This window comes from Rhinolophus sinicus, chromosome 3 (genome assembly GCF_057876585.1).
Source record: "Rhinolophus sinicus isolate RSI-liver-muscle chromosome 3, RSI-T2T, whole genome shotgun sequence".
In the NCBI taxonomy this organism is placed as follows: Eukaryota; Metazoa; Chordata; class Mammalia; order Chiroptera; family Rhinolophidae; genus Rhinolophus; species Rhinolophus sinicus.
The window spans coordinates 126,875,828-126,891,435 of NC_142503.1; the positions used below are offsets into that span (position 1 = coordinate 126,875,828).

The window sequence follows — 15,608 nt, forward strand, 5'->3', positions numbered from 1 at the left end:
CTGAGGTGGCAGCCCCAGGTTATAACTTCTTTGTTGAAGACATCAAGAAGGGGAAGAGGAGCCTAGGATTGCCCTGGGTCATGCTGGAGAAATGAACCACTGAAATCTTGGTGGAATCAGTGGGATTCCACTCGCTACTTCTTCAAGGGATCGGAACCTGGTCATGATGCCAATGACAGGGCTTTCTACAAAGTTACTGCCCACAGAGCATCTCCTGCTCTTTGCTCAAAAGACATTGTCAAGCGCAGAACCCTGCCGCCTACCCCCTGTCACTCCCGCCCCAACCTCAGGGATGACTCCCTCATATCATCAGACTCTGGACACATGAGGAATTACAATTCAGCCTCAACTCGGCCTTCTCGTTCACCTCAGTGTATGAGCTCCATGGAAAGGATCTGGCTAAGGAAAGCAATGTCAGATTTTTATGTTCTGTACCTGCACACATTTCCTTACATATAATATCAGGGGTTCCAGCTGGGCCTGGGAAGCTGTTGAAGGATGCAGTGGTATTTGATGTTTCCGTTTATAAAGATCTAACATTTCAATATACCACATTTTCCAAATACCAGTGGGCGAGCAGTAAATCGAGGTCTGGGCTTGGTCTATTGTTCAGCCGTCATCCATAACACAGTTTAGTCAAGTGCCCTTGACTTGGTTGAATGTCCAGGCTGGATACTGAGTAGATTATTGCAGATGGTTTCTCTACAGTTGTTGGTATTTAATACTTTATGAGATGTCAGTAAATGCTTCCATCTGAGGAGTGTTGAGTTTCCTGGATAACTAGTCGCCTGGGAGCCCAGAGGCCATTGCTCTTCTACCCCCACCTGTTCCTAGGGTAGGTCACTCATTTTGCCTGTGCATGGGCTTTTCCGTGTGTTCCATCAGTGCAATGAAGGAACACCGCACAGCACTGTCCCGTTTCGTGAACAATGTGGGAGAACGCTGCACATTTACTAGACGCCACTGTGCATAGTAATGGTGCCGTGGACCAGCAAGCAGAGTGTTGGCGCTGCTTCCTATCATGGACGTAGGGAAGGAGTAGCACAGCGAATTCTCCCTGCGCTAATAACATCTTCCTGTTCTTGCACCTCTTTCTCCTTAGCTTGCCATGAAGCACAAATGTTGAAAAACTGCCTCTCCTGGTGACCTTCGTCAGAGAAATGGACGAGTTTGTTCAGCAGTTTTTACAAGAATTCCGGACCTCCACTTGCTTCTTTTTTCCGATATATGGACATTTAGGTTTTTTGTTTTTTCTTTTCAGATGTTAATATGAAAGAAAAGATGTTGTGTTTATACATTTCCCTAATGATCCTGCTAAGAATGCTGCAGTAGCACCAGCTTCATTCTGGTTTGGTTTTCCCACTGTGTATATGTGTATGTTTATATGTGTTTTCCATTTTTTTTAGTTTTTTTTTTGGTAGTTTGAATATGAAATTTGGACCAAATGACATACTGAGCTGGCATCATGTATTTCTTTTTCCTGATATTAAACAGGAAGACATTTTAATGTAGTGACATCAGATGTTATTGTTCCTGGTTGGAAATAAAAGTCAAGCAGTGATCCGTTTCACTCAGTCTCCTACCTACTCTTAATTTGAAGGTTAAGATTCTATCCCAAGACATAAGTCTGTATTATGGAAAACAATTGGATTTATCAGGGGAAACAGCATTCTTAGATTTTGCTTTTTATACAGTACTCTTTTGCATGAGCCATCACCAGCATTCAAACCAACAAATCAGAATCACAGATAGAAATCTCCATTCTGAGCTACAGTTCAAATACTTTTCGCTACTTGTTTCCAGGCTGATTATTTGGAATTATCATATGAAGGATAAAAAATTGAAATTAAAGGCCTAAGGGAAAAAAGCCTATTTAAAAACCTCTGTGCATTCATGGCTGCTTCTTTTGTCATTGTCTCAAATTCCAGTAGCTGGTATTGAAAAGAGCTTGGACTTTTTTAATCAAGAATTGATTTGACCAGATAAAGGTCTGTGTAAATTATACCAAAAGATACTACATTTAAAATCTTTTTTCTTTTCTTTTTACAAAGTGATGTCTACTTTAGGGACAGCCTCACAATGTCCTTGGGAAATGGCCTTTAGATTCTTAGTATCTGATTTTTGGAAGTTTTGATGTTATTATTGCTGCCTATTTATTTAATGTAATTTAAAGTGTGGGTTTCTTGACAAATTGTATTCCATGGCAATTGCAGCTTGCCAGCTCAGGCAGAAAGCAGCACAGTCATGAAGCCTTTACACTGCAGTCAGATTGAAAAATGTTGGTTCGCACACCTGATTTTGTATTACTCAAGATAGTGCTTGGGTGTAGAGTCTGGGAATTTGTTTCTTTGAGGGTTAAAATGCTAAATATAAAACCCATGCTTTGTCTTCTTGGAACAGGAGATAAGCTGCACGTACAGACACATTGCCAGCCTCCCACTGCAGCACATTGATTTTTAAGCTGCCAGAATCTTCAGGACGCTCTCTGTTCCTTCCTATCCATTGTGCCAGTTGAGTTCATGTGTGTTATAGCTTCTTACATAGCAATGTAAGATGACTTTTGGATTATTTATGCTGATTTGAATAGCTTAAGTTCTCCTGATACAGCATTCCCAGGAAGATGGAAAGTTGGGCTATTGGGGGGTAAAAATTACCTTAGAAAGTCCATATGAAAGGGAAAATGGGGTTTGCTGAAGAGATTTCTGAATCCTCTTAGGTAGATGATCCAATTCAAGAAAACTCTAAAATTTACATGGTAAACCATATAAGCTTACTACAATTTTAGTTTACTTTTCTTTTGGTGTCTATAAAGTTTAAAGAAACAAGAAACTCCCTATGTGGTGACTGCCATGAGAAACATTTATGATTTCTAAGAAAAGCCCAAAATATCACTCCAAATAGGTTTTGTTTGCAGACCTCAGTTCAAAACACACACACACACACACACAGAGAGAGAGAGAGAGAGAGAGAGAGAGAGAGAGAGAGAGAGATATTCATCTTCCCAACCAGGATTCTAGCTTCAGAGGTACATAGTTGGTATAAATAATTGAAAGGGTAAATCTAAAAACCCTGACAATAGGCCAAACTCAAAAATATGATCTGTTACCAACTATCTAACAACAGTGTTTGCAGAGCTGCTTCTAAAGTAGCAGAGGATGAGGTCATATGCATACTGTGAAATTGGAGATGCCTCCTCCCTGGTGGAATTCTGATAGTTACTCTTCATAAATATAAGTATTCCACATCTTGCCCTCTTTCTGCACTCTCTTTTTATCCTTTTAGACTGAAGTCTTATTGGAAATAGCCTGGATTAGAAGAAAGCCCATCTAAATATTTATTAGTTTCCTCTTTTGATATGCTTCCGGGCCAGGGTCATGCCCTTGACCTCCCAGTGTCAAAGTGTTACATAAGGCTCCTTCCTACAGAGAGGCCAGAACAGCCATCCCTGCCCTTCCTCGACCTCCTGACCTCTGCACGGGAGCCCTGTGACTACCTACGTGAAGTTCTTTGCTATCCTTTATGTAGAAGGTGCTGTGATACAAAATACTAATACAAGCTAACCAAGAAATAATTGCTAAAATGACTCACATTATTTGGGACCAATTCATTTGGTTGAACTTGCTAGAAGACATTTAATTGCTGTTTCATTTCTGCACTTCACAATGAGTTTTCAGGACATTACATTTCTGTGAAGGAAATTGTATTGACAACGCATAAAGAAAAGAAATTTACCGGTATTATCACTTCTTCCTGGAATGTAGCCGTAGTATTCTTCACTAGTATTATTAGATCTCTGTGTACAGGAAGTATACAGTTATTCAGGTTAATGTTTCATATTAAAGAATGTATTTGTAAACTGTAACAAGATCAGTAGTTAACTTTTTTTAAGCTCTCAAAAAATAAAGATATGTGTTAGACTTCAAATTACAGTGAAATCTGTCTTAATTCTACTTTGGTGGCTAGCAAAGGTTGTGCATTTATGTAAAAATATTTACAGAATGCCCTAAATATGGGGTATTAACGATAGATTTCTTTTTTAATTTTTAGAATTGTGACACTGCTGATGTCTATTGTACAGTTAGTAATTCTTCCGAAGTTCTCTAAGATGTCACATATAATTTTTGTTTCTTTCAGAGACAAGTAACACCTGCTCATGATTCACTATTACAGCAAAATCTAATTTTGTCATTAAATATTTTAACTGTGATGAAAGCTTGTCTCTCTCAGTTATTTGTGAAATCTATAAAACATTACCGAATAGGTAGGCATCATTGCGCTTTTGATGCTAATGGGAAGATCTTGTGTGCCTACAGGAGACCGAAGAACTAGGATTATTAGCATTGTGATAAAGTTGCTTAGCCCTATGAGATTCTATGCAGCAAAAGTTCATTTTTTTCTTCTCATGGGTGAAGCAATTAAGCCGATTAATAGTTACCTTTCTGCTGATGTTAGTGATGGGCTCAACTAAAGTACTTATTAAAGCATGTGTTCTCATTTAGCAGACTACTTTCATATCCTGTTAAATTGGAAAGAGCACTTGGTCAAATTATGTTGATTTATTTTTATGGAAAAGCAAATGCAATTTATTGCATCGCCCCATTTATTTTCAGGGGAACTGACTTAGGTGACTACTGTGGCATAATAGCCATCTCTGGGTTGGCAGGGACACTATAGCAGTCAGGACTTTGAAATATTTCCTGGGAGAACTGCAAGTGGAAAGGAGGAGTGCAGTCTCCACTTTTCAGAGAAAAGAAACGGATAGAGAGATAGTTTGGTTAGATGAGGCCCCAGCCTTAACTTAATTATGTAGTTAAAGGTACCAGTTCTTGTGAACTAATTATAAACCAATTGCCTTGCAAAGATCGTTTGTTAATATAATTTTTATTAGCAATTACACTACAACCAACTCTCAGTTTTTATGGAAAGACTAATATAAGTGTTTTCAGAAAAATCAGCGGTGCCTTTTCCCCTTGCTCTCAATGAGAACATGCTTAGGGAAAATCTATAGACATCATAATCGTTCTCTGCTTAAACAAGCAGATTAAGGGTAAGGGTAGGATAGAGAAAAATACCAGAAATAAGTTTCAAAAAAATGCAAATATGTGAGTGTTATTGTTATCAAATCCCAATATGAGTCCATATACCGGTGTACACTGGCCTAAAGAAATGCATGAGCAGGAGTTTGCAATGACAAAAGGAAGTAGTTTATTACAGAATTGGCCAATAGAAGCATGGGTGAACTCATACTCTGAAAGACCCAACTCTGCGATGGCGTGTAGATTACAGATTATATAGGACAAAATCACAGGACACAGTGGGTTTAGGGGTTCGGGATCATATTAGGAGCTGTTTGGTCGGAGGTGATGTAAGGATAACAAATCATTTCTTCAGGTCTTGAGGACAGCCATGAGGTCAGCTGTGGTGTCCTTCTGTCTGGTTTCATGGGAAAGTAGCCAGGGGGTCTTTCCACCTTAGAGCTCAGGAGCTGAAACATAACTTAGGTCAAGATGTTGTCTGTAGCCTGTCAGAGGTCTGGACCCTGTGACCATTAGTCGGGTCCAGGCTATTGTCTTTTGCCTCAGAGATTAAGGATTATCAAGGGGAAAGGTTAGGTCCCTGAAGGGTATGTGTGTGTGTGTGTGTGTGTGTGTGTGTGTGTGTGTGTGTGTGTGAGAGAGAGAGAGAGAGAGAGAATAATAAAAAATGATTTCTAAAGCTATAGTCACAAATCAAATCAAAGTCATGAGGACCCTCAGTTTCATTATTTCCTATTGACATTGTCCTGTGTGCCTCTTCACCTGCCTTGGGCGAGCCTGGGAGGTAGCTGGACACACGTACACACACTCACATGTGCGTGCACACACCTGGAATCAAGAAAAGGACCTAGCTGTGCTCCTGGAAGCCCCCGAAGTCACTTTGTGGTATCTTCTTGCCCTTCTGGATATGGCTAGGCAGGTGACAGTATTTTCAGGGGTCAGTGAAACCGGAAAATGCCTCATGTGAGCCATTATCAGTGCATGAGAAATGTAGACTTGAGGCCTGAGAAATTCCTGGCTCATAGTTCCTAGAAGTCAGAATTTCCTAAGTGTTGAGAATGGGAAAGGTGTCTTATGTTAATGAGCTGACTTTTGGAAAGCACCTAAGGATGGGTTTCTGGTTTCCAGTGGAACCAACCACATGATCAAAGGTTTGGAACTTTTAACCCCAGCACCCTCACACCTCCAGGGAGGGAACAGGGGCTGGAGGTTGAATCAGCCGCCATTGGCCAATGATTAATCAATCATGACCATGTGATAGAGTCTCCATAGAAACCAAAGAGGATGAGGTTCAGAGAGCTTCCAACACATGGAAGCTATGGGGAGAATGGGTGTCTGGAAAGGGCATGGGAGCTCTGAGCCCCTTCCACATACCTTGCCTGTGGATTTCTTCCATCTGGCTGTTCCTGAGTTACATCCTTTTGCAATAAACCAGTGATCTAGAAAGTAACATATGTCTCTGAGTTCTGTGAACCTTTCTCGCAAATTAATCAAACCCAAGGAGGGGTTGTAGGAACCTCTTATTTATAGCCAGTTGGTCAGAAGTACAGGTGACAACCTGAATTTACGATTCGTATTCTGAGTTGGAGGGGTTCACTCAAACCTCCAATCTGTGGCCATTTGGTCAGAAGCATAGGTAACCTTGGCTTGCATCTGGTATCTGAAATGTGTGTTGCGGGGAAGCAGTCTTGTAGGGCTGAACCCTTCCTTCACCTATGGAATCTGAGGCTATATCTCCAGTAGATAGTGTCAGAATTGAGTTCTCTGACACCCTGCTGGTATCTGAGAATTGTCTGTTGGTGTGCAGGAACAGTGCCCCCATGGTGGAATTGTGTCCAGGAACCCAATTTACCTCTGCACAAAGCAAGCCTCACTTTATTTCTCTAAATGTGAATGCGCTAACAGTCCTCTTTTAACAAGATTGTGCAAAAGATTGATTTTCTTTTGGTTTGCTTTTTGAAAATCCAGAAATTACACAGGAAAAGATGTTGTATAGCCAGAGCCAGCCTGACACAAAACTGATGTCCATTTATACCTCTCCCACCCCCAACCTTTTGAGCATTCACCTTTCTCCCCTCCCTGCCTTTCTTGGTTTCTGATTCTTCTTAAATCCTTCATTAGCTGCCCTTCTATGGTATTACCTACACATAAAGTGCTGCTTTATAGCAGCTTAGGGCAGTTCCTCCATCCTGACTGCAATCCATCACTTGGGGAGCTTTTAGAAATGCACACATTTTACTCCCAAATTTCCCTTCTTGGTGTCTCTGGTCATCTTGTCTTTTGCAAAGAATGAAAAAAAATGACTCCAGCAGGCCCCGGATGGTGGGGCACCAGGCGCGCCAGATGCATACTAGATTTAAACCAGCAAATTAAAAGCTATCAAGGAAATCAGATATAATGTGCATTTAAGCTCGATGACGGCTGTATTGTAACCTTCTGCCTTGACTCCCATTATATTTTCTCCCTTGAACATCATCTGGAGCCTCAGGATTTCCTGAATCATAGTTTTACTTCCCACCCATGCTCCCACCCCTGAAGTTTTCTGCCACGTTTTCTTCTTTCTGCTGATAAAGTCATGGTCCTGGGCATCGCGGGTCTTCCGGGGGTGGGAGGGGGGTGTCTGCTTCCGTGGTCCATCCCCCTGGCACCGCTGGACTTGGGCTGATGGGCGAAGCTGCCTTGCCTCCCTGAGTCCCATAGGAACCAGTGGATACACCTAAGTAAGAGATTCTGAGTCAGCTGCTGAAGCTGTGTTGTCACTGCTCTCACATTGTGTCTGATAGACATTTTAAATGCTATTGATTCTCTCTGATGGAATGAAGATTTTCTTTTTTTTTATAGAACATACATTTTTTTCTTATCTTCGTGCACTCAACCATCTCAAGGATGCCTGTTTAAATGGAGCCTGGCCCTATCACACATCCATACCTGGATGTGTCAAAGGCTAGACAGGAATTGCCGGTCCCACAAGTCACAGGTGTCGCTTGTCAACATTAGATATGAACCTTTTCCCTATGACATTGTATCCCAATTGCTTTGCCACTCAATATTTGTCAGATGACATGGAGAAAAGAAAGACAAGCCCATGAGTTTTCAGCTTTACCCTGAGATCTAAACACGGCTAGGATCCTTCACAATTTCTAAAGAAAATTCCTTTTACATGTTCTGACCATGAGTGCCAGATGCTCTGTTTAATTATAATACCACATCCTTGGCGATTGAACCCTGAAACGTTCTATAAGTTTTTCTTAAAACCAATCCTTTCGTTTACTGCCTGAGTAAGGAAAATCTGGTTCCTACTATTGAACATGTTTTTTATTCATAATACAGTGGCTTCCTCAGGGAGTTTTGCTCGTTTTGACCCGGAATTAGTGACTGATACTAGTGGACCCATTTACATTGGTCTGAACTTTCCAATATTGAAGAAGCCTTGGCATTTGGACAGAAAGAAACTGCGGGGAAAAAGAATGTGTGAACTGTCCCCTACCCCCATGCCCACCCCCAGGAGGAACAATAAAACACACACCTTTAACTGGAGTGGACGTGAGCAGGGTGCCCTCTGGTGTGGTTTACTGGAGCAGCATTGCATTGTGGTCAATAAGAGTGGTCCCAGGAGGGCCTGCCCTGCCCCACTTCAAATCCCAGCTCCATTCTTATTAGGTGGGTTTCTTCAGACAAGTGCCTGCTTTCTTAGCTTTAAACTGGGAGTGGTTATCTGCTTCACAGGTTATCGTAAGGATCCAATGAAATAATTAACGGAAAGCCTTTAGCCCTGTGACTGACACATAGAGCTCAATGTGTGTCAACTTGACAGCAGGCGGCTTCTCTGGGCTGGATCCAAAATATAGAAGTAAAGCTTACAGGCTGGCGATGCTGCCAGACAGATGCTGGCTAAAAGAATGGATGTGTTTCCCTTAAATCCATGTTGACTCCGGTCTCATGAGCAAACATTATCCAGACCTCTTTGGCCGTTTTTCTGCCCCAGGGACATAGATCCTGCACATTTCATGTATTTCAGCTCTGGGATAAAGAAGAAGCTCTTGGCCTAGAGACCATTTTCTGGAGGAAATTTCCAGAAAGATTAATTTCACAAGAGTGAAGAGTGAGAAAAATTGGCCTCAATGTCTGTGTCATCAACTATGGGAACTGAAATGAATGGTTCTATGGCCTGGGAGATTATTTGACATGTTTTTCGGTCAGTAATTCGTGCCCCTCTTTTAAAAAGAAGTTCAAGGTTGGTCTACAGATGTTTTAGTGTGATTCCAAATGCTGCTTCTCAAACTATCCTTAGATGACTTAAATTGAGAGAAACTTAAAAGGAACCATTTACTCCACAAATTGAGCTTGAACCCAAAGTGAAAAATTACCCTAAGAGAAAATCAAACTAAACAATACCTCACTAACGTGTGAATCAGTGATAGCACATCTTTCCCAGAAGCATCTTTAGACAGTCAGCTACAGAAGAAAAGAAGACCCCAGGAAAACGATCCTGTCAGCATACTATGCTCCCAGAGTTGTCATGGTGCTATTATTTATGATATCCAAGTAAACCCAACATTATGTGGGAAATAGGTCATTTGCAAAGGACTGTCCAGGCAAGAAGAGTCAGGCTAGTTATAATAGTGGACCCGCCCTACCGCAAATTACAAACTACACCTCTAAAAATTGCACTATGCATTATGTTTTAACAAACTGCAAGTCAGGCAAATTTCTTTTTAAAAAGTAAATTAACTAGAATCCTTCCTAGCAGAGAACCCCCTGGCTTTGTCGTTAGCTTTTTGTCCTCAGGCAAATTACATAATTTTTCTGTAAATGGTTCTTCATGTTTCAAAGGAAAATAATCTGCACATTTCCTGCCTCAGAGTCCTGTTGACTGAAGTGAAATGTGGAATGTGAAAGGGCTCTGGGAAGTACCAAATGCTGAAGAGGTATGGATGCTCATTAAAAACCTTAGTTTTCAACTATCCTCACTGAAACCTAAGAGATTCCTTTATCTACCACCCCCTCTTCCCCTACAGGTCCCACTCTGTAGTACTAGATGGTATCATTACCCCCTTCCCTCTCTCCCAAGAAAAAGGATCCTCCACAGACAGGTTGATGTCACTCATCATCATGGGAATTAGAACAAAGGTAATAATTAGTTAGAGACAGTCCCAAACTGCTCATGGCAGGGGACAGCTGGCAACTCCGCAGGGAAAAGATGCCGATTCCAGGGGCAAAGGGAGAGCAATGTGCTGGGTAGGTTGGCCTGGACACAGCTCGCCCAGGACCACACGTAACTCTTGAGAGCTCAGACATCCTGACGGAGAAATTGGTCTCCGCTCAACTGGGAAGACCTGTTGAAAACAAACAAAACAAAATTTCAGAAACCAGTCAGGGAGATCATTCCTTCCCCACGTACAGGAGCTGGACAGAGGGACATTCAGGTTCTTACAGTGTCTGGCTGTCCTAACATGAGATTAACATGGAGAGGATCACAGAAATGGCCAAAGTCTTGGGAATTCACCGAGTAGAAAGGAACGATAATTAGTCAGTCATTCCTGAGAGACAGGATACTGAGTGAGGGATGTGGTCTGAGGACATTCTTTCAGACACAGGCAAGATGCGATACTCTTCAGCTCCACTCAGTGGGAGCAAAATTATTACCTCCACGAGGGGAGACCTGGGCAGGCAGCTCCTTAGTCCCCTTTGGGGGGCTTCACCTGGCCTCACTTTCCCTGTGGAAACAGCAGAGAAAGGGCGGCATAACTGTCTCCCCTCAGGCCAAATGCTGAGCTACTCTAAGCCACCTACTCGTGTGTGCGTTCCTCTGGGCTCTTCCGGATTCTCCATGGTGGGTCACACACACACACACACACACACACACACACACACACACACACACACACGGCTGCCCTCGTGCGCTTACTACTCAGCCCCTATGTTAGATGAGAGCTTGGGGACCCTGCAAGGAGGAAGGGAGTGGGAACCACGCTCCTCCCCACTGTGCTTCCTTTGGGTCTTGATTCTATTTCCCTATTCGGTTCCTCCCCCCTGACATGAATGGAAGTGGATGAAAGGCAGAAGGAGGCTCATGTTGCCACGTAAGGGATAGCAGTTACCTCCAATGTACATCATCCTTTCAGACTGTGAGCGACAGGAAGGGGCAGTCAGGGGGAAACACCAAATCTCCATGTAATGTGGGGTCTCAGCTCCCGCTCCCGGCACCAGAACGCAGGATATGGTGAGGCCAAAAATGCACACCAACGGAGCCATGGATAGGGGGTTCATACCACTATATTCTCACTGGCGGCTGGTCGAGACAGAAAAGCAAACATCTGCCAGCACCCCAACGAGGGGTCCCCTTGCACCCCAGGCTCACCGGCAGCCGGGAAAGACACAGGAAGCAGGATCAGAGACTCTGTAAGACACATGGTGCAGAGAGCAGGGTATGGTGCCGGCCAGAATTTTCAAAGGGGTAGGAGAGCAGTTTCCATGCTCTTGGCCTCATATGGAAAGGTGCTGGCTCGGGTAGTAAATGGCCATCGGCTGTGACTAGTTGGCCGTCAGCTGTTACCGGTTAGCCATTATCCACTGATATAACTGCCATGGCTATGCTAGGAGGTTGGTTGGTTGGCAGAGAAGCGGATGGCAGGCTGCGGATCCCGTGGCTCCTGCTTCCTGTGCCTCCAACCCAGCCACCAGCGAAACTATAGTGGTATGACTCCCCCATCTATGGCTCCATGGGTGTTCCCTTTTGGCCTCACCATATCCTGCATTCGTGTGCGGGGAGAAGGACCAGAGACCCTCCATGACACTATGTTTGGAAGCCGGTCAAACCCATCCTTCTTTGTGAGGAATGATCTGATAGTAGTCATGCCTAGCAACAGATGTCAGCTTCTAAGAGTCCCCGTGAGCCTTAATTCCACAAGCAAACCCACAAAAGACATTGGCCTAAATTTCAATGTACGGTTTTTCTCTAAGAAAAGAAAGCCTTGAATACAGTACGCAGGTTTGCTTAGCCCTGTAGTGATGTATGCTCCTGATTTCAGTCAGGACCCTGAATAACCCCCACCTCGTTACTCACTAGGTTTAACTGGCCTGGCCATCATTCAGTTCTTCAAACATGCCAGGCTTTTGTGCACCTGAAAATCTTCACATACATGTATGCTGTCACTGCTGCCAAAAATACTTCTTATCCCAACTCTTCACGTGGCTGATCATTTCTTGTCTATTAAGTGTCCACTTAAATGTCTTCTCAGAAAGGTCTTCCCTGAGCACCACACCGAAAGGAGAGCCCCGTGCTTTTCCCTGTCACAGTATCCCTTCTTTCCTTTCATAGAACTTATCAAAACGTGTATTGATACATTTGTTTTCTTCTTTGTTGTCTCAACCAGCTTCGTCGGCAAGACACTCAGTTCTGAGAGGTCAGGAACCTTGTCTATTATGTTCATCAGGTTGCATCAGGACCTAGGATTTTTCAGGCACTTGGGTCACTCTTATTACATAGGTGAACCCATCCTCTGCTTAACGCCCTGTGCAGGACACCAACGGGAGTTCACAACAACAACAAAATCCAAATTGCTAAATATATGAAAAGATACGTAATCTCGCTCCTAGTTAGCGAAATGCCAATTTTTTAAAAGGTAGTGTTCAAAAACTTGATGACCCTTGATAATCAAATACTATTGAAGGGTGTATATACATCCAGAGACCACATTGTTGAAGGCAAATTGTCACCATTGATCAAGATTCAAATTGCTTGTACCTGCTCCCCTAACTCAGCCCCTGGCCCAGGTTCGTGCTGTGTTGGTCTTCAACCATCAGCCTCTTGCGATCATTGACTGTATCACGCTCAGATCCTGCGTCTTAGTTCACCCTCATTAGAGCAGCTGAATTACAGGATATTTCCCCAGATTCTGGAAGGCAGAAAGCAGTTACCAAGAGTCACCTAATTCTCCAAAAACAAACCAATAAAATAAATAAGCTCTGCTTTTGATTTTCTTGGTCTATATTTGATATTAGCAGGTCCCCCCACTTCTCCCACCCAATTTCTGCTGCGATGCCTTTTCCTTCACTTGTCATTACTTCCCTGTTCTCCAGGACTCTGAATCTGGAAAAGAAAGGAATAATGGTTTTCTACGCTATACAATTCTCCATCTGGCATACGGGGCAACCCTTTCATTCATCCGTGCCGGTTATCAGTTCATTTTCTCTCAGCCTCAAACCCACCCATTTTTTTCTGATGCTGGAGTTGCACTTTGCGACCATCGCACCTGGGGCTTCGGAACGCCTTAGCAGTTAATTACTTTTTACTAATTAACAATTATTCGTGTTAAGTTCTTCTTGTTCCCATAAGTGGCATGGTTCCTTTCTCCTGCCTGGACCCTGCCTGACATCATCTCAGGCAATTTGCCACAGCTTCGGCTCCAGATCTTTACTACTTTCCCCAAGTCTCTTCTGGCAAATCCCTTACTTCTGACAAATGATCTAATTTCCTACTTTGTTAAGATCAGCACTATTCTATTTCAAATAATTCCACTTCTCCCACCTCCTTCTCTAAGTTCTTTTCTCTCCCTGTTAAAGAAGGACCCCTCTTCAGGAGCCCTGGAGCCCTACCTCTTTCTGCTTCTTCGAGGACCTTCTTCTTTAATAATGACTTCATTGTCTTGTGTCTTTAGTCTTTCCATCTCCACTTTTCCTAGAGGACACATGTTCACCTCCTCTGTCATGAAGTCTGTTAAAAACTTTTTCTTGCCTTCACTACCCATTAAGATACCATCTTCTCGCCACCCCTCTCCAACAAAATTCATGAGTGAGTTGTTTCAACTTACCAGCCCTGACAAGTCTGGTTTCTTCCCCATCACTGCTGTGACTCTTCTCTCAGGGATGTCCCGATCAAAAATCCACTGCTAATTCCTCTGCAGTGGCACTGGAGTCTCCTCATTTCTCACTTTCTAACTTGCCTTCTTCCCAACGCCTAAAAGTATATTTTTCCAAAAACTGTCCTGCCTCTCTTCTCTTTTTGCACATTTTCCTAGTCAATGAATTCATTCCACAAGCTGATTTATTTTTTTACTTTTGTGCAATAATACTACTCTAGCCTTGACCTTTCTGCTGAACTCCAGAACCAAATTTCTGACTTCCTGCCAGAAATTTATACATAGCTCAGTAGGTGCAAATCTGAATTCATCTTCTCTCCTCAAAAGCCTGTTTTCCTTCTCTTAACTTCCTACTCAGACTTAGAACCTAGCTCACCTTTTTTCTCTTCCTTTCCACAATTATAAACTAGGAATAATAATAGTACATATCTCACGGGATTGTATAGGAATAAAATTCTATTGTAAAACCATTAGGAGAGTTAACATTTTGTATTAATATAATCCATTCAAGTAGTGGAAGATGGCCAATTTTATTTCCCATATACAACCATTGCTACATGTGTTTTTCCATCACTGCCACTGACTGAGCTCCAACCCTCACCCACTCAAATTGGTCAACATTTATCAATAATCTACTATATGCAATAGTCTACTATTTTGCATGCATTGTTGCAAGGATATTCCCAGGGAAGAGGGACAAGATAGTTCATACCCAATCTCAAATAGTTCTACTTTCTGCTCTGTTGGGAAAGGCAAACATATAAATCAAATACAATCCAAAATGAATTGAGGGCTGCACCAGAGATTAGGGATTGCAATCGCATTTTCTTGCCTCTCCTGTCCAAACCTGCCTTTAAGTACTACTTCAGATCCATCTTTAGGACAGATTTGATCATTTGTGTCAGAACTCACAAATTCATATGCCAACAGAAGCCAAACAGGGAGTAAAACTGAACAAAATAGATTTGTAGAAGGCAATAAAGAGTGGTGTGGACTGTGTCTAACTGAAAGTACTGAGTGTGTACTCTAACAGGCATACCACTCGGTTTCAGTCATTGTGGCCATATGGGATGCAAGCAGTGTTGTCAGATCCTTCGGCTTTTTAAAAGAGAAATAGACATTTTTTATGTGAAACATCCCATTTGAACCAAAAAAATACATCAATAGATAACATCTGGCTCTTTGGCTACCATTTTTGGAGCCATCATTTACGTCACTTTTCCACTCAAATCTTTAGATAACAAAGTGCCTAATGAAGCAACCTAAGGGTCTGGCTTGAGAGGGTTCTTGTGGTAAGCTAAATAATGCACCCCAAAGGTCAGCACATCCCAATCCCTAGAACCCGTGAGGATGTTATCTCACATTGCAAAAGGGATTTGCAGATGTGATTAAGTTAAGGATGATGAGATGGGGAAATCATCCTGGATTATCTGGTTGAGCCCAGTGTAATCATAAGGGTCCTTATAAGAAAGAAGCAAGTGGGTTAGAGTCACAAAAAAGCAATGTGATGACGAACACAGAGAGAGAAATTGAAAAATGCTAAACCACTGGCTTTGAAAATGGAGGAAGGGGCCCTAAATCAAGGAAAGCAGGCAGCCTCTAGAAGCTAGAAAAGACAAAGGAAAGAGATTCTGCCTTAGAGCTTCCAGAAGGAACACAGCCCCGCCAACACGGTGATTTGAAGACTTGTGACCTCCAGAACTATAAAATA

General features: G+C 42.6%; 1 protein-coding gene across 2 annotated transcripts in view; it reads left to right on the plus strand.

The window, feature by feature from the left end:
* Window positions 1–4,212, plus strand: part of STXBP6 (syntaxin binding protein 6) — a 236,486-nt gene extending 232,274 nt beyond the window's left edge. For both annotated transcript variants that reach the window (XM_019718447.3, XM_074328106.2), the window contains exon 6: window positions 1,103–4,212. In XM_019718447.3, coding sequence (XP_019574006.1) covers window positions 1,103–1,126 — 24 coding nt within the window. In that variant the 3' untranslated portion in view covers window positions 1,127–4,212. The remainder of the gene's footprint in view (window positions 1–1,102) is intronic.
* The last annotated feature ends 11,396 nt before the right edge of the window (window positions 4,213–15,608 follow it).